General features: G+C 34.4%; 1 protein-coding gene across 1 annotated transcript in view; it reads right to left on the bottom strand.

Moving 5' to 3' along the window:
* The window catches only part of ANKRD30A (ankyrin repeat domain 30A), a 147,350-nt gene that overhangs the window by 96,119 nt on the left and 24,878 nt on the right, over positions 1-26,353 (bottom strand). The window contains exons 12-23 of the mRNA XM_063709690.1: positions 24,722-24,783; positions 23,184-23,274; positions 18,413-18,441; positions 18,247-18,319; positions 14,158-14,186; positions 13,987-14,059; positions 11,675-11,736; positions 10,033-10,123; positions 7,267-7,328; positions 5,625-5,715; positions 2,863-2,924; positions 1,221-1,311 (exon numbers count right to left, since the gene is read on the bottom strand). Coding sequence (XP_063565760.1) covers positions 1,221-1,311; positions 2,863-2,924; positions 5,625-5,715; positions 7,267-7,328; positions 10,033-10,123; positions 11,675-11,736; positions 13,987-14,059; positions 14,158-14,186; positions 18,247-18,319; positions 18,413-18,441; positions 23,184-23,274; positions 24,722-24,783 — 816 coding nt within the window. The remainder of the gene's footprint in view (positions 1-1,220; positions 1,312-2,862; positions 2,925-5,624; positions 5,716-7,266; positions 7,329-10,032; positions 10,124-11,674; positions 11,737-13,986; positions 14,060-14,157; positions 14,187-18,246; positions 18,320-18,412; positions 18,442-23,183; positions 23,275-24,721; positions 24,784-26,353) is intronic.

Here is a 26,353-nt window from a genome sequence, read left to right on the forward strand (position 1 = left end):
ACTGAGGTTTAGTCCAGTTCCAGTAATCCTCATGATTCCAGTAGTCTCCAGAGCACCCACACTCTAACATTCTGCAGTAAAACTTTTCTAAATGCTTCCGAAGTGAGCTCACTCCATTTTCCTTCATAGAAAATCCAAAATCATCTAGCTGGCTTCTCTCTGGTCCCCTGCTTCCTGCCTCACAATCTCTCTGTTTAGCAAAAATAATCACTAGACTTGTGCTCTTGATTCTTCCCATTCGACACCTGTTAAAATTATTTTTTCCCACTCTTTCCTTTTCCTTTGTTGAGTGGTAGTATCTTCCATCTATAATTGCTATTGCGTTGCCCCTTTCTTCTTCTCCCCTGACTAAAAACATCCTCAAAGTTAAGAGCACCATAATGCTTTCTCCTGACCTTTTCTGTCCTGACCTTCTATCCAATTGTTCTTCTTCCACATTTTTCCCACGAAAGGCCTCTCCTCTTGCTACCCAGAGCAAGGTCCAAGGACCACCAGCATCAGCATCGCCTGAGAACTTACTGAAAATGCAGAATCCCTAGTCGGCTGAATCTCACTGTGCATTGTTAACAAGGTTTTCAGCTGACTTTCTAAAGTTTGAAAACCTCTGGTCTATACGGAGTGTATATGACAAATTATATACATGTGTGGCCGTGCAGATATGCTTCTTCTCACCTATGGCAAATAGAACACAGCTCTCCATGGTCAGGTGCTTCCATCCCTAATGGCTTCCCACCAGTGAGAAAGACATTAAGAGTCAGAATATTTTTGCTGTAATTCTCTGGTAAATTTTGGTACTAGAAGGTCACTTTATATTCTTCCCAAATTTCTAACCATACCCGATCTTTTCCTCAACAATCATTTCATTTTATCATCCTCCATTACATAAACCTGCTTCTTGTTCCTTCATGTACTCTCTGTACGCTCTGTCTTTCTCAGTCCTCATTTGCTCTATTACTACTTTCTTCTTTCTTATTTTCTCATTTTCCTCAGGTCTTGCAATATCTTGAATTTAAACTAATAATTCAGCTCCTCTTCAGCACTCTCAATATAGTCTGTTGCCAACGCCTGATGAGACACATAGCTTATGACCATTGCACTTCTCTTTCTTTCCATGGTTTGCATTTAGGAGGTAATTTTCTTCAGCTACTAGAGGATATCCTTCCTCATCAGTTTAGAGAAATATTTGGTCAAATGATTTTTAAATATAAAACGGTTCTTACCTTCTAATTTTCCATTTATTTTATCTATTTCTTTTTGATGTGTAGCCTTGGGTAAACACACAACCTTCTGTGAAACAGTCTCACGGAGACTCTGTTAAAAGTAATAGCAATAAATAATTTCAATGGATAAATCCTAGTAATGAAGAGTATCAAAATTTCCTAATTAAATTCTTTTTTAAAAACACAATTTCCTCCTTTGCAAACAATTCGACTTAAGAGCAGATACATGTAGAAAACCAACACATTTTGATAGAAAACCTCACATAACCCTCTCTACATCAAGCTCATCTTTACGTTCATGTGGCCATTAACTCGGTGACTGAGCAGGAAAAACAAATCACCTTCACAAAAAAATTCACTCGTGCATATTTCAAAAACTATCTCTCTTAAAAATATTCACTCGTGCATTTAACTCGGTGACTGAGCAGGAAAAACAAATCACCTTCACAAAAAAATTCACTCGTGCGTATTTCAAAAACTATCTCTCTTAAAAATATCTACCTTATGTTCTAGTCCTCATCAAAAATAAATAAGACATTTCAAACAAAATACAGCACATTTGCTACTTGCCAGGACACATACAGCATTAAACATTTAAAACATTCACGATCATAGAACTGTTTAGTGTTAAAAATCATGCATGTCACGAAGAGAACTTTTAGAGTCTGTCATAGAATGTATGTACAGAATTTGAAAAAGCTGCTTTCTTTCGGTAAACAGGGGCTTAAAATAAGCAGCATGTTTTTGACAAAAATTTTGGTGATAGAAAAAGTGTTTGAATAGAATGTAAATGCAGTAAGAAAAAAAGTTACGTCACATCTAAATGAAAGCAAACAAGTGTTAAAGTCTTTTTGTCTAATAAAATATCAGATAAAATCTACCTATTAACTTCCACCCTTTGCTGTTACCACCAGGCAGCAGCTGCTTGTTTCTAAGAGGTCAGATACTTTCTATGTCTTTCCGCCGTTGCGACCTTAAAATACATCACTATTATTTGACGCTCATGCTGCTGCAGCTTGACTGCCATAAGGGGACTCAAGGAGTTCTATTTGTGAAAATATAATTTACATTTTTCAAAAGACTACTCAACCAATACGCTTGTTATTATACTCCCACAAGGTTTCCTATTCCTCATGCTTTTCTTTCTGCTGAAATGTTCCTTCAGATCTATACTGAACAATAAACATATGTCAACACGTTCAAGTCCCAGGCATTAACTTTTCAGGTCCCAACTTTTACAATATTGCAGTTTAAAGTGTCTCTCTATGAATACAATTAGAACTTTTGTACCTCTAGATATAAGACAGAATCATATATTTGCCCATAGCTGGACTCAGTGTCATTCTTTTGCTTTTAGACAAACGTACTCCAGACCCCATGTGAATTTCTAGTGAATTCTAAGTCCTAGTTTTTACACTATACCACTTTGGCTTCTTAAATTAATCGTACAAATTCCCAGAATTTCACTGTGAAGCGGTAATCTACTTAGCCCATAGATTCTCCATTAAGCATATACTGAAAAATATCAAAAATAATTTGGGGGTGACACATGCAGAGGTGAGAAAATAAAGTCTAAGCATCCGATTTTATGTTTTCATATCATGCAATACTAATATTTAAAAAAATCAACAACACATGGTACCTCAGTATCCCAAGAATTTTCTTCATAGTCCTTTTGTTTGGATTCTGATGGGAGTATCTCATCTGTAAAAGGTTAATCACAGATACATTCATGAGCACATTTCTCTACTAAAAATTTTAAAAACATATACAAATCTACTTTCATTCACGAATCTGTGGTTTTTCCTCTGTGGCCCGTGTATTCTTTTTGTTGATTCCAATGACTACTTCTACAGTCATTCCAATAGAATTGAAATCTAAAAAGTCTGACAATTAACGTTATTTCATTAGAATGCAGAAAAATAGAAATTTGACTAACTTGTATGAATTATCTCTTCACAAAGCAGTCACATCCTATTCTCCTGTGAAACACAGTATGCCCTAGGTTTCCTGTTCATTCAGAAAACTGTAATTACCTATCATCTCTCATTTCTTTGTTACTTTTTATTTGGTAGTATTACTTTCATTGATTGACTCAGCAATCTCTCTTACACAGGTCTTCAAAAAAGATGATTTATCAATGAATAAGATGTTTTAGAAATATTAACTTTTTGATGTCAGTCAACTGTATGTCCAACCCTTTTACATTTCAGTATGCTATGACAGTGTATTGGGTGTGTTTTGCGTGTGTATATGCTTTAGGAAGATAAGCTTAAAAAACTTTTATTGCATATAAATTAAGAACTGCTTCATTTACAATGACACACTTCTTCCCTAATGCAACAATATCTTCAGAGTGTTAATACCAATATGTATATGCTGACTGATAAGGAGAAAACTGATCTGGAATCACAGGAGCAAATCATGACACTGAGAAAATAAATGCAAAAGCTGAACGTAGAATGCTACACCATGTGTCTTTAATGCAACACATTATAATAATTTATATCATTGCATTAGAAACATTCACCATGTTCTTTAATATGTCCTGTCATTGAGAAGCCACACAGTTCGGATGAGAGTTCAGCTGAATGTAGAATTGACATCTCATCAGAAAAACTGTTATGAATTGATCAGCTTGGATATATACTTAGAGCATCATATTAAATATAAATATTCATTGATTTTCATACCCATATACTGGAATAGTATGCCAACATTTTTGTAATTTCTAGCTTAGTCATCTCAATATCTCTTAATCCACTCATGCAGGAAGACGTACAAATCTCATCAGGAATAGCAAATTTAATAAGCTTTCAATATTGATGTATTTCATTTAAATTTACTTACAACAGACTTTTAAATATTAATAACATTTTCTATGTAAAAATCAGTAAAATACCTACGAATAAAAACAATTTAGGTATTCAAGTCATAAATTCAGAGTTTTATGGTTTTCAAAATTAGTCTGGTTTCGTGTATCATGTTATTTACTACTGAGGTTTTATAAAATGGCAATTTTACCAACTCAATTTGCTTCCTTAAAAATAAAGCCAAGGTTCTTACATTCAACTATATCTTATTCAAATTGTGAACGTCAAAAACATACATACATACATACATACATACATCTATATATATCTATATACTCATGCCTCATAGTAATAAAGAATATTAATGAGTCACTGAGGTTTAGTCCAGTTCCAGTAATCCTCATGATTCCAGTAGTCTCCAGAGCACCCACACTCTAACATTCTGCAGTAAAACTTTTCTAAATGCTTCCGAAGTGAGCTCACTCCATTTTCCTTCATAGAAAATCCAAAATCATCTAGCCGGCTTCTCTCTGGTCCCCTGCTTCCTGCCTCACAATCTCTCTGTTTAGCAAAAATAATCACTAGACTTGTGCTCTTGATTCTTCCCATTCGACACCTGTTAAAATTATTTTTTCCCACTCTTTCCTTTTCCTTTGTTGAGTGGTAGTATCTTCCATCTATAATTGCTATTGCGTTGCCCCTTTCTTCTTCTCCCCTGACTAAAAACATCCTCAAAGTTAAGAGCACCATAATGCTTTCTCCTGACCTTTTCTGTCCTGACCTTCTATCCAATTGTTCTTCTTCCACATTTTTCCCACGAAAGGCCTCTCCTCTTGCTACCCAGAGCAAGGTCCAAGGACCACCAGCATCAGCATCGCCTGAGAACTTACTGAAAATGCAGAATCCCTAGTCGGCTGAATCTCACTGTGCATTGTTAACAAGGTTCTCAGCTGACTTTCTAAAGTTTGAAAACCTCTGGTCTATACGGAGTGTATATGACAAATTATATACATGTGTGGCCGTGCAGATATGCTTCTTCTCACCTATTGCAAATAGAACACAGCTCTCCATGGTCAGGTGCTTCCATCCCTAATGGCTTCCCACCAGTGAGAAAGACATTAAGAGTCAGAATATTTTTGCTGTAATTCTCTGGTAAATTTTGGTAGTAGAAGGTCACTTTATATTCTTCCCAAATTTCTAACCATACCCAATCTTTTCCTAAACAATCATTTCATTTTATCATCCTCCATTACATAAACCTGCTTCTTGTTCCTTCATGTACTCTCTGTACGCTCTGTCTTTCTCAGTCCTCATTTGCTCTATTACTACTTTCTTCTTTCTTATTTTCTCATTTTCCTCAGGTCTTGCAATATCTTGAATTTAAACTAATAATTCAGCTCCTCTTCAGCACTCTCAATATAGTCTGTTGCCAACGCCTGATGAGACACATAGCTTATGACCATTGCACTTCTCTTTCTTTCCATGGTTTGCATTTAGGAGGTAATTTTCTTCAGCTACTAGAGGATATCCTTCCTCATCAGTTTAGAGAAATATTTGGTCAAATGATTTTTAAATATAAAACGGTTCTTACCTTCTAATTTTCCATTTATTTTATCTATTTCTTTTTGATGTGTAGCCTTGGGTAAACACACAACCTTCTGTGAAACAGTCTCACGGAGACTCTGTTAAAAGTAATAGCAATAAATAATTTCAATGGATAAATCCTAGTAATGAAGAGTATCAAAATTTCCTAATTAAATTCTTTTTTAAAAACACAATTTCCTCCTTTGCAAACAATTCGACTTAAGAGCAGATACATGTAGAAAACCAACACATTTTGATAGAAAACCTCACATAACCCTCTCTACATCAAGCTCATCTTTACGTTCATGTGGCCATTAACTCGGTGACTGAGCAGGAAAAACAAATCACCTTCACAAAAAAATTCACTCGTGCATATTTCAAAAACTATCTCTCTTAAAAATATTCACTCGTGCATTTAACTCGGTGACTGAGCAGGAAAAACAAATCACCTTCACAAAAAAATTCACTCGTGCGTATTTCAAAAACTATCTCTCTTAAAAATATCTACCTTATGTTCTAGTCCTCATCAAAAATAAATAAGACATTTCAAACAAAATACAGCACATTTGCTACTTGCCAGGACACATACAGCATTAAACATTTAAAACATTCACGATCATAGAACTGTTTAGTGTTAAAAATCATGCATGTCACGAAGAGAACTTTTAGAGTCTGTCATAGAATGTATGTACAGAATTTGAAAAAGCTGCTTTCTTTCGGTAAACAGGGGCTTAAAATAAGCAGCATGTTTTTGACAAAAATTTTGGTGATAGAAAAAGTGTTTGAATAGAATGTAAATGCAGTAAGAAAAAAAGTTACGTCACATCTAAATGAAAGCAAACAAGTGTTAAAGTCTTTTTGTCTAATAAAATATCAGATAAAATCTACCTATTAACTTCCACCCTTTGCTGTTACCACCAGGCAGCAGCTGCTTGTTTCTAAGAGGTCAGATACTTTCTATGTCTTTCCGCCGTTGCGACCTTAAAATACATCACTATTATTTGACGCTCATGCTGCTGCAGCTTGACTGCCATAAGGGGACTCAAGGAGTTCTATTTGTGAAAATATAATTTACATTTTTCAAAAGACTACTCAACCAATACGCTTGTTATTATACTCCCACAAGGTTTCCTATTCCTCATGCTTTTCTTTCTGCTGAAATGTTCCTTCAGATCTATACTGAACAATAAACATATGTCAACACGTTCAAGTCCCAGGCATTAACTTTTCAGGTCCCAACTTTTACAATATTGCAGTTTAAAGTGTCTCTCTATGAATACAATTAGAACTTTTGTACCTCTAGATATAAGACAGAATCATATATTTGCCCATAGCTGGACTCAGTGTCATTCTTTTGCTTTTAGACAAACGTACTCCAGACCCCATGTGAATTTCTAGTGAATTCTAAGTCCTAGTTTTTACACTATACCACTTTGGCTTCTTAAATTAATCGTACAAATTCCCAGAATTTCACTGTGAAGCGGTAATCTACTTAGCCCATAGATTCTCCATTAAGCATATACTGAAAAATATCAAAAATAATTTGGGGGTGACACATGCAGAGGTGAGAAAATAAAGTCTAAGCATCCGATTTTATGTTTTCATATCATGCAATACTAATATTTAAAAAAATCAACAACACATGGTACCTCAGTATCCCAAGAATTTTCTTCATAGTCCTTTTGTTTGGATTCTGATGGGAGTATCTCATCTGTAAAAGGTTAATCACAGATACATTCATGAGCACATTTCTCTACTAAAAATTTTAAAAACATATACAAATCTACTTTCATTCACGAATCTGTGGTTTTTCCTCTGTGGCCCGTATATTCTTTTTGTTGATTCCAATGACTACTTCTACAGTCATTCCAATAGAATTGAAATCTAAAAAGTCTGACAATTAACGTTATTTCATTAGAATGCAGAAAAATAGAAATTTGACTAACTTGTATGAATTATCTCTTCACAAAGCAGTCACATCCTATTCTCCTGTGAAACACAGTATGCCCTAGGTTTCCTGTTCATTCAGAAAACTGTAATTACCTATCATCTCTCATTTCTTTGTTACTTTTTATTTGGTAGTATTACTTTCATTGATTGACTCAGCAATCTCTCTTACACAGGTCTTCAAAAAAGATGATTTATCAATGAATAAGATGTTTTAGAAATATTAACTTTTTGATGTCAGTCAACTGTATGTCCAACCCTTTTACATTTCAGTATGCTATGACAGTGTATTGGGTGTGTTTTGCGTGTGTATATGCTTTAGGAAGATAAGCTTAAAAAACTTTTATTGCATATAAATTAAGAACTGCTTCATTTACAATGACACACTTCTTCCCTAATGCAACAATATCTTCAGAGTGTTAATACCAATATGTATATGCTGACTGATAAGGAGAAAACTGATCTGGAATCACAGGAGCAAATCATGACACTGAGAAAATAAATGCAAAAGCTGAACGTAGAATGCTACACCATGTGTCTTTAATGCAACACATTATAATAATTTATATCATTGCATTAGAAACATTCACCATGTTCTTTAATATGTCCTGTCATTGAGAAGCCACACAGTTCGGATGAGAGTTCAGCTGAATGTAGAATTGACATCTCATCAGAAAAACTGTTATGAATTGATCAGCTTGGATATATACTTAGAGCATCATATTAAATATAAATATTCATTGATTTTCATACCCATATACTGGAATAGTATGCCAACATTTTTGTAATTTCTAGCTTAGTCATCTCAATATCTCTTAATCCACTCATGCAGGAAGACGTACAAATCTCATCAGGAATAGCAAATTTAATAAGCTTTCAATATTGATGTATTTCATTTAAATTTACTTACAACAGACTTTTAAATATTAATAACATTTTCTATGTAAAAATCAGTAAAATACCTACGAATAAAAACAATTTAGGTATTCAAGTCATAAATTCAGAGTTTTATGGTTTTCAAAATTAGTCTGGTTTCGTGTATCATGTTATTTACTACTGAGGTTTTATAAAATGGCAATTTTACCAACTCAATTTGCTTCCTTAAAAATAAAGCCAAGGTTCTTACATTCAACTATATCTTATTCAAATTGTGAACGTCAAAAACATACATACATACATACATACATACATACATCTATATATATCTATATACTCATGCCTCATAGTAATAAAGAATATTAATGAGTCACTGAGGTTTAGTCCAGTTCCAGTAATCCTCATGATTCCAGTAGTCTCCAGAGCACCCACACTCTAACATTCTGCAGTAAAACTTTTCTAAATGCTTCCGAAGTGAGCTCACTCCATTTTCCTTCATAGAAAATCCAAAATCATCTAGCTGGCTTCTCTCTGGTCCCCTGCTTCCTGCCTCACAATCTCTCTGTTTAGCAAAAATAATCACTAGACTTGTGCTCTTGATTCTTCCCATTCGACACCTGTTAAAATTATTTTTTCCCACTCTTTCCTTTTCCTTTGTTGAGTGGTAGTATCTTCCATCTATAATTGCTATTGCGTTGCCCCTTTCTTCTTCTCCCCTGACTAAAAACATCCTCAAAGTTAAGAGCACCATAATGCTTTCTCCTGACCTTTTCTGTCCTGACCTTCTATCCAATTGTTCTTCTTCCACATTTTTCCCACGAAAGGCCTCTCCTCTTGCTACCCAGAGCAAGGTCCAAGGACCACCAGCATCAGCATCGCCTGAGAACTTACTGAAAATGCAGAATCCCTAGTCGGCTGAATCTCACTGTGCATTGTTAACAAGGTTTTCAGCTGACTTTCTAAAGTTTGAAAACCTCTGGTCTATACGGAGTGTATATGACAAATTATATACATGTGTGGCCGTGCAGATATGCTTCTTCTCACCTATGGCAAATAGAACACAGCTCTCCATGGTCAGGTGCTTCCATCCCTAATGGCTTCCCACCAGTGAGAAAGACATTAAGAGTCAGAATATTTTTGCTGTAATTCTCTGGTAAATTTTGGTACTAGAAGGTCACTTTATATTCTTCCCAAATTTCTAACCATACCCGATCTTTTCCTAAACAATCATTTCATTTTATCATCCTCCATTACATAAACCTGCTTCTTGTTCCTTCATGTACTCTCTGTACGCTCTGTCTTTCTCAGTCCTCATTTGCTCTATTACTACTTTCTTCTTTCTTATTTTCTCATTTTCCTCAGGTCTTGCAATATCTTGAATTTAAACTAATAATTCAGCTCCTCTTCAGCACTCTCAATATAGTCTGTTGCCAACGCCTGATGAGACACATAGCTTATGACCATTGCACTTCTCTTTCTTTCCATGGTTTGCATTTAGGAGGTAATTTTCTTCAGCTACTAGAGGATATCCTTCCTCATCAGTTTAGAGAAATATTTGGTCAAATGATTTTTAAATATAAAACGGTTCTTACCTTCTAATTTTCCATTTATTTTATCTATTTCTTTTTGATGTGTAGCCTTGGGTAAACACACAACCTTCTGTGAAACAGTCTCACGGAGACTCTGTTAAAAGTAATAGCAATAAATAATTTCAATGGATAAATCCTAGTAATGAAGAGTATCAAAATTTCCTAATTAAATTCTTTTTTAAAAACACAATTTCCTCCTTTGCAAACAATTCGACTTAAGAGCAGATACATGTAGAAAACCAACACATTTTGATAGAAAACCTCACATAACCCTCTCTACATCAAGCTCATCTTTACGTTCATGTGGCCATTAACTCGGTGACTGAGCAGGAAAAACAAATCACCTTCACAAAAAAATTCACTCGTGCATATTTCAAAAACTATCTCTCTTAAAAATATTCACTCGTGCATTTAACTCGGTGACTGAGCAGGAAAAACAAATCACCTTCACAAAAAAATTCACTCGTGCGTATTTCAAAAACTATCTCTCTTAAAAATATCTACCTTATGTTCTAGTCCTCATCAAAAATAAATAAGACATTTCAAACAAAATACAGCACATTTGCTACTTGCCAGGACACATACAGCATTAAACATTTAAAACATTCACGATCATAGAACTGTTTAGTGTTAAAAATCATGCATGTCACGAAGAGAACTTTTAGAGTCTGTCATAGAATGTATGTACAGAATTTGAAAAAGCTGCTTTCTTTCGGTAAACAGGGGCTTAAAATAAGCAGCATGTTTTTGACAAAAATTTTGGTGATAGAAAAAGTGTTTGAATAGAATGTAAATGCAGTAAGAAAAAAAGTTACGTCACATCTAAATGAAAGCAAACAAGTGTTAAAGTCTTTTTGTCTAATAAAATATCAGATAAAATCTACCTATTGACTTCCACCCTTTGCTGTTACCACCAGGCAGCAGCTGCTTGTTTCTAAGAGGTCAGATACCTTCTATGTCTTTCCGCCGTTGTGACCTTAAAATACATCACTATTATTTGACGCTCATGCTGCTGCAGCTTGACTGCCATAAGGGGACTCAAGGAGTTCTATTTGTGAAAATATAATTTACATTTTTCAAAAGACTACTCAACCAATACGCTTGTTATTATACTCCCACAAGGTTTCCTATTCCTCATGCTTTTCTTTCTGCTGAAATGTTCCTTCAGATCTATACTGAACAATAAACATATGTCAACACGTTCAAGTCCCAGGCATTAACTTTTCAGGTCCCAACTTTTACAATATTGCAGTTTAAAGTGTCTCTCTATGAATACAATTAGAACTTTTGTACCTCTAGATATAAGACAGAATCATATATTTGCCCATAGCTGGACTCAGTGTCATTCTTTTGCTTTTAGACAAACGTACTCCAGACCCCATGTGAATTTCTAGTGAATTCTAAGCCCTAGTTTTTACACTATACCACTTTGGCTTCTTAAATTAATCGTACAAATTCCCAGAATTTCACTGTGAAGCAGTAGTCTACTTAGCACATAGATTCTCCATTAAGCATATACTGAAAAATATCAAAAATAATTTGGGGGTGACACATGCAGAGGTGAGAAAATAAAGTCTAAGCATCTGATTTTATGTTTTCATATCATGCAATACTAATATTTAAAAAAATCAACAACACATGGTACCTCAGTATCCCAAGAATTTTCTTCATAGTCCTTTTGTTTGGATTCTGATGGGAGTATCTCATCTATGAAAGGTTAATCACAGATACATTCATGAGCACATTTCTCTACTAAAAATTTTAAAAACATATACAAATCTACTTTCATTCACGAATCTGTGGTTTTTCCTCTGTGGCCCGTGTATTCTTTTTGTTGATTCCAATGACTACTTCCACAGTCATTCCAATAGAATTGAAATCTAAAAAGTCTGACAACTAACGTTATTTCATTAGAATGCAGAAAAATAGAAATTTGACTAACTTGTATGAATTATCTCTTCACAAAGCAGTCACTTCCTATTCTCCTGTGAAACACAGTATGCCCTAGGTTTCCTGTTCATTCAGAAAACTGTAATTACCTATCATCTCTCATTTCTTTGTTACTTTTCATTTGGTAGTATTACTTTCATTGATTGACTCAGCAATCTCTCTTACACAGGTCTTCAAAAAAGATGATTTATCAATGAATAAGATGTTTTAGAAATATTAACTTTTTGATGTCAGTCAACTGTATGTCCAACCCTTTTACATTTCAGTATGCTATGACAGTGTATTGGGTGTGTTTTGCGTGTGTATATGCTTTAGGAAGATAAGCTTAAAAAACTTTTATTGCATATAAATTAAGAACTGCTTCATTTACAATGACACACTTCTTCCCTAATGCAACAATATCTTCAGAGTCAGCTTTTGACACCTTGGAGAGACATCAGAAATGTATAGGAAAATATAAATGCCTTAAGTAATCTAATGTTCCCACATGAAATAGGATAAAATCAAGGCCCACTCAAGACTTGAGGAGTTCTCAGGGACATAAGACAGAAAAAGAATTTATACCAAAAATAACGTCCAGTTTTCTTTATCAGCACAAAGTACAAATTACAACTATTTGAATCAGGTTCAGGAAAGAAAGCAAACATGCACAACTAAAACTTAAAAGACCATTTCATCACTATGCATACGTTTATCATTTGACATCCATCAACTGTATACCTGGTTTTCAAAAGTAAATTTAACTTGTGATCTCAGCATAGCTCATGTTCACAATTCATGCAGAGGGTCCAAGAAACTCAAACCACACTTTGGTAAGTCACCATTTTCACTCATTTTTAGAAGCATACCCTGGATCGTTTCAGAGATCTAACGTGTTGCCACACCATAGCTCTAAGAAGCTGTGGGGCACAGTTCAAATTCTTAGTGGAGTGTATGATTGCCCAAGGAAATACTTTAAGTATTTTACTTTTAATTTCTAATGACTAAGAAATCAGCAGATAAAACTAACTTTTTAAAGACTCCCAAATTTGCATGTTTTCAGTTTTATTTATTACTTATCGGCATAAAAATTGTGCAATTAACTATGGTACTGTCATACAATGGGATTTTATAAATAACCTAATATTTAAAAACACAATTAATTGTGTCCTTTATGGATGTCTCTAAAAATTATAATGCTGATCAAAAAAGAATGTTGCCGAACACTACACTCTACAACCATGTACACATTAGAAGTTGAAACAAATTGTACATATTAAATATGACCACACACACATGTTGTAAAATGTTTAAACATGCATAAGAATAGTTTTAAAAAATAGTTTAGAATATTAGTTACTTCTAGGCAATAAGTGGTACTAGTGTAAAAGGACTCTAAAGCCAAATGCTTCAGAATCACAGTTTCATGAAAAATCGTGTTTATCAAATATTCACAAAGAAATCAATAATTCCTTTCCTCATCTTTACAAGGTAAAAGTACCACACACATAAACAGGCACACACAGGCACACACGCAGACACACACACACACATAAACACACACAGTTCACTAGTCCGAGTTACTGATTTTCTTAGGATTCTCAAAGTGACAACACCGGAAACAAGGTAATTCATGTTAAAACACAAGTGTTATATCAGTAAAAGTTGGGATCCCCGAAGTAAACCGTGGAATTTGAATCAAGCTTCGAAGAACTAAAAAAAGAAATTGGAGTTTCAACATTCACCTTCTGGAATCTTTAAGTAATACAGAAGTTCAAAATAGAAAACATTACAGTTTCAGGATACAAAAGTAGAAACATCTGAGTTAAGGCTACATTTTTTAAAAAATATATTGAAAATTACTGTGCTTGTAATACCAGCTTTTCAAACATCAATACCAGTATTGGCATTATCTAGATCAAATCTTTTCATCAAAGTTGAAAAAAATAAAGCATTGGGGATAGAAGGACCATCAAAATGTCCAATATTGAAATATTGGTCTTTGCATAGTTACATTGAAAAATTTACCTGCTCTCAATGTTTGTTCATTCTTCAATTCCAAGGCTTTATTTGGAACAGACTTTTGCATTTCAATGGCAGGCTAAATGGGGTTGGAAGCAAAATGATTAGTAAAGAATGTATACTTCACAAAATACATAGTTAATAAGTCATTCAAAATGAAATCATAAAACTAAATACCTCGAAGGCAGATGGCTTCTCGGGAGGCTCTAAAAAGCAAAAGAGATTTATCATCAATCATATGTAAATATGACAAGCCAACCACAAATGAATGCCGTGATAGTATCTAACTGACTCCTCTTGCTCCAATTGGAGAATGAATACTTTAGATTTGGAAAGTTTTCTTTTGGTTTGTTTAGGACACACACACGACAAGAATACACAGAAGAAAATATAAATACAGGTTTCTCAGATCATGCAGTTAAGACTTCAAAAGCGAGATTGTGTTTCACATGTATAAAGAGTTGATATGAGAAAATAAATGTCAAAGCTGAACATGGAATGCTACGCCACGTACTTAATGAAACACATTAGAATCACTTATATTATTCCATTCATCCTGTTCTTTAATATAGCCTATCTTCAGAAAGGTACATAGTTATGATGAAAGTTCAGCTGAATGTAGAACTGACATCTTGTCACTGAAGTGTTATGAATTGATCAGCTTGGATATACACTTAGGTCATAACACTAAATATGAATATTTGTTTTTTTCCATAACCATATGGTGTAATCATATGCCTATATTTCTGTATCCTCTACTTTATCCGTCTGAATGCTTCTGGATCCACTCATGCAAGAAGATGTGTAAAACTCATCATGGAAATAATCTATAATAAGCTTTCAATATGGACATATTTATGTAAAAATATATTGCAATACATGAATTAAACATAAATAACTTTTTTATGTTGTTAAGTCACCACAATATTTATCTTAAAAAGCAATCTTATTATTCAAGTATAAATTCAGTGTTTTCTCAGTTCCTACAATTCGTCTGGTTCGGTGTATCATTAGTCTATAATAAATTTTTTGTGGAATGGCAATTTTACCAAAACAACACACTTCCTTAAACATAAAGCCAATGTTCTTAGTTTCCAATATGTGTCATTTGAATAGCGAACAGCAACAAAATATATATTTGTCTTGCCTGATTGTAACAGAGAAACCTAATGAGTCACTGTGGTTACCCCAATTCTAGTAGGACTCCTGCTTCCGGTAGTCTCTGGAGTGCCCACAGTCTACATTCTGGAGTACAAATAATCTAAATGCAACTGAAGTGAGTTCACTCAACCGTCCTTCTCAGAGTCTCCAGAATTACCTGCCTACATTCTTTCTTATTTGTCCCCTGTCACCTGCCTAGAATGCTTCAACTAAAAAAATAAATAAATAAAAAATAAAAACAGAAAATAAAAAAAAACCTCTAACTCTGAAGAATTCTTCCCATCCAACACTGTTTCCAATTTATTTGTTCAACACTTCCTTTCTCTTTGTTTAGTGATAGTATCTTAAATCTATAATTTCTGTTTATCTTTTTCCTCTTCTTCTCTGGCTAAAAGCATACCCAGAAATAAAAGCAATATAATGCATTCTCTTGACCCTGTTATGTCTTGACCTTCTATCCAACTGCTCTTCTTCCACTTTTTTCCCATGAAAGGCCTCTCCTTTTGCTACTCAGGGCAAGCTCCAAGGACCACCAGCATCAGCATTGCCTGAGAACTTATTAGAAATGCGTGCCACCACGTCCGGCTAATTTTTTGTATTTTTAGTAGAGACAGGGTTTCACCATGTTAGTCAGGATGGTCTCGATCTCCTAACCTCGTGATCTACCAGTCACAGCCTCCCAGCGTGCTGGGATTACAGGCGTGAGCCACCACACCCGGTCACCATTTTTTAAATAAATATGTGTAACTATCTTTTGTTCATGTTTTCTAAAGTAATGTGGTTGACAATTATATTAGGTATACTTTAAATATAAAACTGCTGGAGTTACAACCAGATGGTTTATTCTCAAGGCATCAATATCTTCTGAACTAGCATGTGAAGCCGTGGAGAATTTTCACAATTTATATGAGAAATGAGACCATAAACTGAACTACTTCTTCCCATGTAAACAGATGAAAAGTCTAGATCCTCTCTAGGGAAAAAGAGAGCACAGTGCCATGAGACACAAAATGAATCTGTAACCAATTCTTTTCATTATAAACAACATTTTGATTTCGTTTGATTTATATTTTTTTTAAAAAAAGAGAAAGAGAAAAAAGACTCAGAGGTGCAACTTCAGACATTATTTCATATACAAGAGCCCATTTGTTATTTGGCACTTTAAAACCTTATGCATTTTTGAAAATTCTTGTTCTAACTTCTGATCTGAGCATCTCTGAAGTTCAACAAATACACCGGGGGCCTAATAGTTCACATAATGTTTTTCCTATTTCTCCTATTTACTGATATTTTCTAAAAAGTGTAAACTAAAATTTTTCAGACTCATGACATGTCACAATGTCATAATTTTCATGGTTAACGAGTAACAGTTGTAATGCGTATTGAAAAGTAGGACTTTTCCAATTCGTGTATTTTAAATATTTTCATTTTAATTTCTAACATTGGATGAAGCAGCAAATAGTCCCACTTCAGTAAAAGCTCTGTGATATCAGCTGCCATTTAATGTCGACTTTTAGTGGCTAGAAAAGACGGTCTAATTAAATGTGTTTTAGATTTAACATGGCAAACTATGAGGACTTAAATCAAAGCAGAGCTAATTGTATTGGGTCCATCTAAAATATTCTATAAGCAAACAAGGAAGTTCCAGGACAATATGTACAGTGTACAACTATTTATTGAAAATTTCAGACATCGGCCGGGCACGGTGCCTCACGCCTGTAATTCCAGTACTTTGGGAGGCCGAGACGGGCGGATCACAAGGTCAGGAGATCCAGATCAGACCATCCTGGCTAACACACTGAAACCCTGTCTCTACTAAAAATACAAAACATTAGCCGGGCTTGGTGGCAGGTGCCTGGAGTCCCAGCTACTCGGGAGGCTGAGGCAGGAGAATGGCGTGAACCCGGGAGGCAGAGCTTGCATGAGCCGAGATCGCGCCATGGCACTCCAGCCTGGGCGAGCTCAAAAAAACAAAAACAAAACAAAACAAAAAAACTGAAGAAAAAAATACAAACAAAAATAGAAGAAAATTTAAGACATGAAATTCTACACATAGCCTATAAGACATGAAAACAAATTCTACACATAGTCTATAAGACATGAAAACAAATTGTACACATGGTCTATAACCACATACATGTTGTGATTTTTTGTTTTTTTATTTCTTTGCTTTTTCAGATGGAGTCTCACTCTGTCACTCAAGCTAAAGTGGCAAAAGGACGGCTCACTGCAACTTTTGCCTCCTAGTTTCAAGCGATTCTCCCACCTCAGCCTCCAGAGTAGCTGAGATTACAGGCACCCACCACCACAACTGGCTATTTTTTGTTATATTTAGTAGAGATAGGGTTTCACTAATTTGACCAGGCTGGTCTGGGACTCCTGACCTTAACTTATCTGCCCGCCTTTGTCTCCCAAAATGCTAGGATTACAGGCACGTGCCACCATGCACAGCCTGTTGTAAAATATTTTACACGTGCATGGGAATGACAGCAAAAACTAATTCAGGCTGTTTTGTAACTCTAGGCAATTCATTACAGTGGCATTAAAAGACACCAAGGCCAAATGCTTTATAGTCACTCTTCTAAAACACTGTGTCTAGCAAAGAGTCATCAAGTAATGATTGCTTGACTTATTTTTTAAAATTAAAAGTCACACACACAGTCAGCTAATCAAAAAAAAAAAAAGCTGATTTTCTTAATATTCTCTGAGTGGCAACACTCACAACTGTCATGTCAGCAAGTGAAACTTTCTTCTAAGTAAAGATCGGAATTCCAATCAGCCTTTGAACCACTGCAAATATCCCAGTCTCAAAATTCACCTGCCTTAAAACCAAGCACGTATAGAAATTGCAAACTGGAAACTTTACACTATCAGGATATTAAAGTAGAACCACATGAGGTAAAGCAGAATTTTTTTTCTAAATCTCTAAATCTTGTGCTTGTAAATGGCATTTTCTCAAACAGAAATACTCATATTGGCATTATTGTATCAAAATATCCCATCAAATTTTGAATAGAAAACTACATTGGGAATGAAAAGTCTCACAGCATTTCAAATATTTTAATATTCTCCTTTCCAGAGTAAAATTAAAATTACAAAATTTACCTGCTTTGAAAGTTTGCATGTCCTTCAATTCTAAGGCTTTAGTTGGAATAGAAACTTTCGTTCTGCAGGTAGCCTAAATGGGTTTGGAAACAAAACAATTCACATACAATGTATACTTCATAAAATATGTAGTTGATACTCAAGACAAAAATATAAAAGTTATTACCTTCAGAAGACCATCTTTATTAGGAGACTCTATAAGAAAAGGGACATATATAATTGATTATATGCAAGCCTGACAAAGCCTACCGAACATTCACAGTGTGAACATGAAGATGAATCCTCATGCTTGGATTGCAAAACGGATTACACTAGGTTTTGGGGTCTTTTGGGTTATTGTATTTGTTATCATGCCAACGTGACAGAAATATACCTAAGAAAATTTGAAAACTAGATTTCATCAAACATGCTGTGAGGATTTCAACACTGAAAATATATTTAAGGTGACAATAACTAAAGCAGAAATATCCTACTATCAGTAAGAGAAAGCGGCCATATAAGGAAAGAAGTTGTATTTAATAAGATGACCAAGTCATGCCACACCCCACCAAAAAAGAATAAATGACTAAGCTAATGGGAGAATGCTATGGCATATTGTTAAGGAAACACATCAGAATCACTTATGTCAATATATACATGTAGCTATTATGTTCTTCAATTTGCCTTGGAGTTTAGGAATTGCAAAGTTGTGATGAGAGTTCAAAGGTACAATGTACTTATCATTGCAGAGAAGGTTCTAAATTTAGCAGCATATCTACTTATAGAATAAAAGTTAATAAATATATTCATTTTTGTACCTCTGTGAAATAGGAGTATTTTTACATTCATAGGGTTCTCTAGTTTAGTCCTCTTAAAATTTCCTGATCCACTTATACAAAAAGGTCCAAGCGTACCCATCAACAAACCAATACAGGCCAGGTGCAGTGGCTCATGCCTGTAATTCCAGCACTTTGGAAGGCCGAGGAGGGCGGATTTCTGGAGGCCAGGAGTTCCAAACCAGCCTGGCCAAAATCACTATTTTGGAAACACTGTCTCCACTAAAATTACAAAAATCAGCCAGGTATGGTGGCACATGCCTGTAAACCCAGCTACTTGGGTGCCTGAGGTACCAGAATCACTTGAACCCAGGAGGCAGAGGTTGCAATGAGCCAAGATCATGCCACTGCACTCCAGCCTGGATGACAGAGCGAGAAAACATCTTATATGGATGTATTACAAACAAGAAGCAAACTTCTAGAGACTTTTTACATATCATTTACCTGCATATTTCAATGTTACAATAATGCTTATTGAAAATAACAGTTTTAGTGTTCAAGGAATGAATCCTACAATAGTTTTGTTTCTAAAACTAATTCTATTTGTTATACCGTGCCAGGTGTTAAACTACTGTTATGAATAAGCTCTTATAAAAAACTTAGCTTCAAGAAAATCACAGACATTTCACTGAGATAGAAATAGATCTCATGTCTTCAAATAATATTAATCAAACATGTTTAATCACTCATTTTTCTCTACTCCTCAAATTTTTCCATATGACATGCTTTAATATATTTAGAAATATCAACTATATATGTTGTTTCCCTTGAGAGATCACTGATCAATAATGAAGACACTTCAGGGACATAAACTCTCTAAAACACACAAAATTTATGTCTAACCATTTTAAGGCTAAATATGCATGACCATATTGCATGTATGTGTGTTAGAAAAAAAGTGCTTAAAATTGTATTCAATACGCTTTAAATAAAAACCTGCTTTAATTACAATGAGAAGGTCATTCTCTATTCATTAATATCTTTAAAAGTTACTTCTGAAGCACTGAAGAAACCTCCGAAATTCATATATAAGAAATGATACCATGAATTCATCTGCTTGTTTTAGGTAAAACTGTGAGAAATATACATCCTCACTAAGTGCAAAGAAAGCAGAGTGTCATGAGACAGGAAATGAATATGTAACTAAAATATTTTCCTTTATAAAGAAAATAACTGGCATTAAATTTTCTAAGACAAGATAAAAAAGCAAAATACGCAGAGATGAAACAGTAAAGGTGAGCTCATCATCAAGGAACCATTTATCACTTGGCACTTAAGAATCCTATGTAAGGTTGAAAACTCTGGTTCTAAATTGTGATCTGATCATCCCTGAAGTTCAAAATTCATGCAGAGGAACCAGGTAGGAAAATACCACCTTAGTTATTTTTTTATTACTTTTATTTTTATAAAGGGGTACACTGGAGTTGTTTAGAATCAGGACAGGTCACATGGCATAGCTCGAAAGATTCATGAGCCCCATTTGTAATGGCTATTGAAATGTATGGCTGTACATACTTGGATTTTGAGTACTTCACTTTTAATTTCTAGTATAGCATGAAGTAGGACATACACTTAAACAAACGTTTGTTGACATCCGTAATTATGTTTATGTTGCTCTTTAGTCACCATGAATAGCGTCTAATTAAAGGTGGTGTAAAGTAAAAATGCACACTATGATTTTTTTTTTTTTTTTTTTGATAGCGTCACTCTGTTGCCCAGACTGGAGTGCACTGGCAAGATCTCGGCTCGCTACAAGCTCCGCCTCCCAGGTTCACGCCATTTTCCTGCCTCAGCCTCCAGAGTAGCTGGGACTACAGGCACCCACCACCACGCCCGGCTAATTTTTTGTATTCTTAGTAGAGATGGGGTTTCGCCGTATTGGCCAGGATGGTCTGGATCTCCTAACCTTGTGATCCGCCCGCCTCGCCCTCCCAAAGTTCTGGAATTACAGGCATGAGCCACCACACCTGGCCTGAAACCTTAAAATAAATGAAAAACAAGCTAATCGCTGAACAAAAACTAAAAAGTTGCTGTAGAATGACAAGAACATTGTACAACCATTTATATATGATTTTTGCAAAAAGTGTTAATACCAATATGTATATGCTGACTGATAAGGAGAAAACTGATCTGGAATCACAGGAGCAAATCACGACACTGAGAAAATAAATGCGACAGCTGAACGTAGAATGCTACACCATGTGTCTTTAATGCAACACATTATAATAATTTATATCATTACATTACAAACATTCATCATGTTCTTTAATATGTCCTGTCATTGAGAAGCCACACAGTTCAGATGAGAGTTCAGCTAAATGTAGAATTGACATCTCATCAGTGAAAGTGTAATTAATTGATCAGCTTGGATATATACTTAAAGCATAATACTAAATATAAATATTCATTGATTTTCATACCCATATGCTATAATAGTATGCCAACGTTTTTGTAATTTCCAGCTTAGCCATTTCAATATTTCTTGATCCACATCCACTTGAGGAAGATGTACAAACCTCATCAGGAATAGCAAATTTAATAAGCTTTCAATATCGCTGTATTTCATTTAAATTTACTTACAACAGACTTTTAAATATTAATAACATTTTCTATGTTAAAATCAGTAAAATACCTATGAATAACAACAATTTAAGTATTCAAGTCATAAATTCAGAATTTTATGGTTTTTAAAATTAGTCTGGTTTGGTGTATCATGTTATTTGCTAATGAGGTTTTATAAAATGGCAATTTTACCAACACAATTTGCTTCCTTAAAAATAAAGCCAAGGTTCTTACATTCAACTATATCTTATTCAAATTGTGAATATCAACAACATACATGCATACATATATACATATATATATTTGATGCCTCATAGTAATAAAGAAAATTAATGAGTCACTGAGGTTTAGTCCAATTCTAGTAATCCTCATGATTCCAGTAGTCTCCAGAGCACCCACACTCTAACATTCTGCAGTAAAACTTTTCCAAATGCTTCTGAAGTGAGCTCACTCCATTTTCATTCATAGAAAATCCAAAATCATCTAGCTGGCTTCTCTCTGGTCCCCTGCTTCGTGCCTCACAGTCTCTCTGTTTAGCAAAAATAATCACTAGACTTGTGCTCTTGATTCTTCCCATTCGACACCTGTTAAAATTTTTTTTTCCCACTCTTTCCTTTTACTTTGTTGAGTGGTAGTATCTTCCATCTATAATTGCTATTGCGTTGCCCCTTTCTTCTTCTCCCCTGACTAAAAACATCCTCAAAATTGAGAACACCATACTGCTCTCTCCTGACCCTTTTCTGTCTTGACCTTCTATCCAATTGTTCTTCTTCCACATTTTTCCCACGAAAGGCCTCTCCTCTTGCTACCCAGAGCAAGGTCCAACTACCACCAGCATCAGCATCACCTGAGAACTTATTAAAAATGCAGAATCCCAAGTCGGCTGAATCTCACTGTGAATTGTTAACAAGGTTTTCAGCTGACTTTCTAAAGTTTGAAAACCTCTGGTCTATACGGAGTGTATATGACAAATTATATACATGTGTGGCCGTGCAGATATGCTTCTTCTCACCTATTGCAAATAGAACACAGCTCTCCATGGTCAGGTGCTTCCATCCCTAATGGCTTCCCACCAGTGAGAAAGACATTAAGAATCAGAATATTTTTGCTGTAATTCTCTGGTAAATTTTGATACTAGAAGGTCACTTTATATTCTTCCCAAATTTCTAACAATACCCAATCTTTTCGTAAACAATCATTTCATTTTATCATCCTCCACTATATAAACCTGCTTCTTGTTCCTTCATGTACTCTCTGTACGCTCTGTCTTTCTCAGTCTTCATTTACTCTATTACTACATTCTTCTTTCTTATTTTCTCATTTTCCTCAGGTCTTGCAATATCTTGAATTTAAACTAATAATTCAGCTCCTTTTCAGCACTCTCAATATAGTCTGCTGCCAACACCTGATGAGACATATAACTTACGACCATTGCACTTCTCTTTTTTTCCATGGTTTGCATTTAGGAGGTAATTTTCTTCAGCTACTAGAGGATATCCTTCCTCATCACTTTAGAGAAATATTCGGTCAAATGATTTTTAAATAAAAAACGGTTCTTACCTTCTAATTTCCCATTTATTTTATCTATTTCTTTTTGATGTGTAGCCTTGGGTAAACACACATCCTTCTGTGAAACAGTCTCACAGAGACTCTGTTAAAAGTAATAGCAATAAATAATTTCAATGGATAAATCCTAGTAATGAAGAGTATCAAAATTTCCTAATTAAATTCTTTTTTAAAAACACAATTTCCTACTTTGCAAACAATTCGACTTAAGTGCAGATACATATAGAAAACCAACACATTTTGATAGAAAACCTCACACAACCCTCTCTACATCAAGCTGATCTTTACATTCATGTGGCCATTAACTCAGTAACTGAGCAGGAAAAACAAATCACCTTCACAAAAAAATTCACTCGTGCATATTTCAAAAAGTATCTCTCTTAAAAATATCTAACTTATGTTCTAGTCCTCATCAAAAATAAATAAGACATTTCAAACAAAATACAGCACATTTGCTACTTGCCAGGACACATACAGCATTAAACATTTAAAATATTCACGATCATAGAAGTGTTTAGTGTTAAAAATGATGCATGTCATGAAGAGAACTTTTAGAGTCTGTCACAGAATGTATGCACGGAATATGAAAAAGCTGCTTTCTTTCGGTAAACAGGGGCTTAAAATAAGCAGCATGTTTTTGACAAAATTTATGGTGATAGAAAAAGTGCTTGAATAGAATGTAAATGCAGTAAGAAAAAAATTATGTCACATCTAAATGAAAGCAAACAAGTGTTAAAGTCTTTTTGTCTAGTAAAATATCAGATAAAATCTACCTCTTGACTTCCACCCTTTGGTGTTACCACCAGGCAGCAGCTGCTTGTTTCTAAGAGGTCAGATACTTTCTATGTCTTTCCGCCGTTGTGACCTTAAAATACGTCACTATTATTTGACGCTCATGCTGCTGCAGCTTGACTGCCATAAGAGGACTCAAGGAGTTCTATTTGTGAAAATATAATTTATATTTTTCAAAAGACTACTCAACCAATACTCCTGTTATTATACTCCCACAAGGTTTCCTATTCCTCACGCTTTTCTTTCTGCTGACATGTTCCTTCAGATCTATACTGAACAATAAACATATGTCAATACATTCAAGTCCCAGGCATTAACTTTTCAGGTCCCAACTTTTACAAGACTACAGTTTAAAGTGTCTATGAATCCAATTAGAACTTTTGTATATCTAGATGTAAGACAGAATCATATATTTGCCCATAGCTGGACTCAGTGTCATTCTTTCACTTTTAGACAAATGTACTTCAGATCCCATTTGAATTTCTAGTGAATTCTAAGCCCTAGTTTTTACACTATACCACTTTGGCTTCTTAAATTAATCGTACAAATTCCCAGAATTTCACTATGAAGCAGTAATCTTCTTAGCACATAGATTCTCCATTAAGCATATTCTGAAAAATATCAAAAATAATTTCGGGGTGACATATGAAGAGGTGAGAAAATAAAGCCTAAGCCTCTGCCTTTATGTTTTCATATCATGCAATACTAATATTAAAAAAAAAATCAATAACACATAGTACCTCAGAATCCCAAGAATTTTCTTCATCGTCCTTTTGTTTGGATTCTGGTGGGAACATCGGATCTATAAAAGGTTAATCACAGAAACATTCATGACAACATTTCTCTACTATAAATTTTAAAAACATATACAAATCTACTTTCATTCACGAATCTGTGGTTTTTCCTCTGTAGCCCGTATATTCTTTTTGTCGATTACAATAACTACTTCTATAGTCATTCCATTAGAATTGAAATCTAAAAAGTCTGAAAATTAACATTATTTCATTAGAATGCAGAAAAATAGAAATTTGACTAACTTGTATGGATTATTTCTTCACAAAGCAGTCATATCCTCTTCTCCTCTGAAACACAGTATGTCCTATATTTGCTGTTCATTCAGAAAACTTTAATTACCTATCATCTCTCTTTTCTTTGTAAATTTATATTTGGTAGTATTACTTAGTTTGATTGACTCAGCAATCTCTATTACACAGTTCTTCAAAAAAGATGATTTATCAATGAATAAGATTTTTTAGGAATATTAACTTTTTGATGTTAGTCAACTATATGTCCAATCCTTTTACATTTCAATATTCTTTGACAGTGTATTGGGTGTGTTTTGGGTGTGTATATGTTTTAGGAAGATAAGCTTAAAAACTTTTATTGCATATAAATTAAGAACTGCTTCAATTACAATGACATACTTCTTCCCTAATGCAACAATATCTTCAGAGTCAGTTTGTGACACCTTGGAGAAACATGAGAAATGTATAGGAAAAAATAATTGCCTTAAGTAATCTAATGTTCCCACATGTTATAGGATAAAATCAAGGCCCACTCAAGACTTGAGGAGTTCTCAGGAACATGAGACAGAAAATGAATTTATACCAAAAATAACGTCCAGTTTTCTTTATCAGTACAAAGTACAAATTACAACTATTTGAATCAGGTTAAGGAAAAAAGCAAACATGCACAACTAAAACTTAAAAGACCGTTTCATCACTATGCATACGTTTATCATTTGACATCCATCAACTGTATACCTGGTTTCAAAAGTAAATTTAACTTGTGATCTCAGCATAGCTCATGTTCACAATTCATGCAGAGGGTCCAAGAAACTCAAATCACACTTTGGTAAGTCACCATTTTCACTCATTTTTAGAAGCGTACCCTGGATCGTTTCAGAGATCTAACCTGTTGCCACACCATAGCTCTAAGAAGCTGTGGGGCACAGTTCAAATTCTTAGTGGAATGTATGATTGCACAAGGAAATACTTTAAATATTTTACTTTTAGTTTCTAATAACTAAAAAATCAGCAGATAACACTAACTTTTGAAAGAGTCTGAAATCTGAATGTTTTCATTTTTATTTATTACTTATCAACATAAAAATTGTGCAATTTACTATGGTACTGTCATACAATGGAATTTTATAAACAACCTTATATTAAAAAACACAGTTAATTGTGTCCTTTATGGATGTCACTAAAAATTATGATGCTGATCAAAAAAGAATGTTTCTGAACATTACACTGTACAACCATGTATGCATTAGAAGTTGAAAAAAATTGTACATATTAAATATGACCACGCACACATGTTGTAAAATGTTTAAACATGCATAAGAATAGTTTTAAAAAGTAGGTTAGTGT

The sequence above is a fragment of the Gorilla gorilla genome, chromosome 8 (genome assembly GCF_029281585.2).
Source record: "Gorilla gorilla gorilla isolate KB3781 chromosome 8, NHGRI_mGorGor1-v2.1_pri, whole genome shotgun sequence".
Lineage (NCBI taxonomy): Eukaryota > Metazoa > Chordata > Mammalia > Primates > Hominidae > Gorilla > Gorilla gorilla.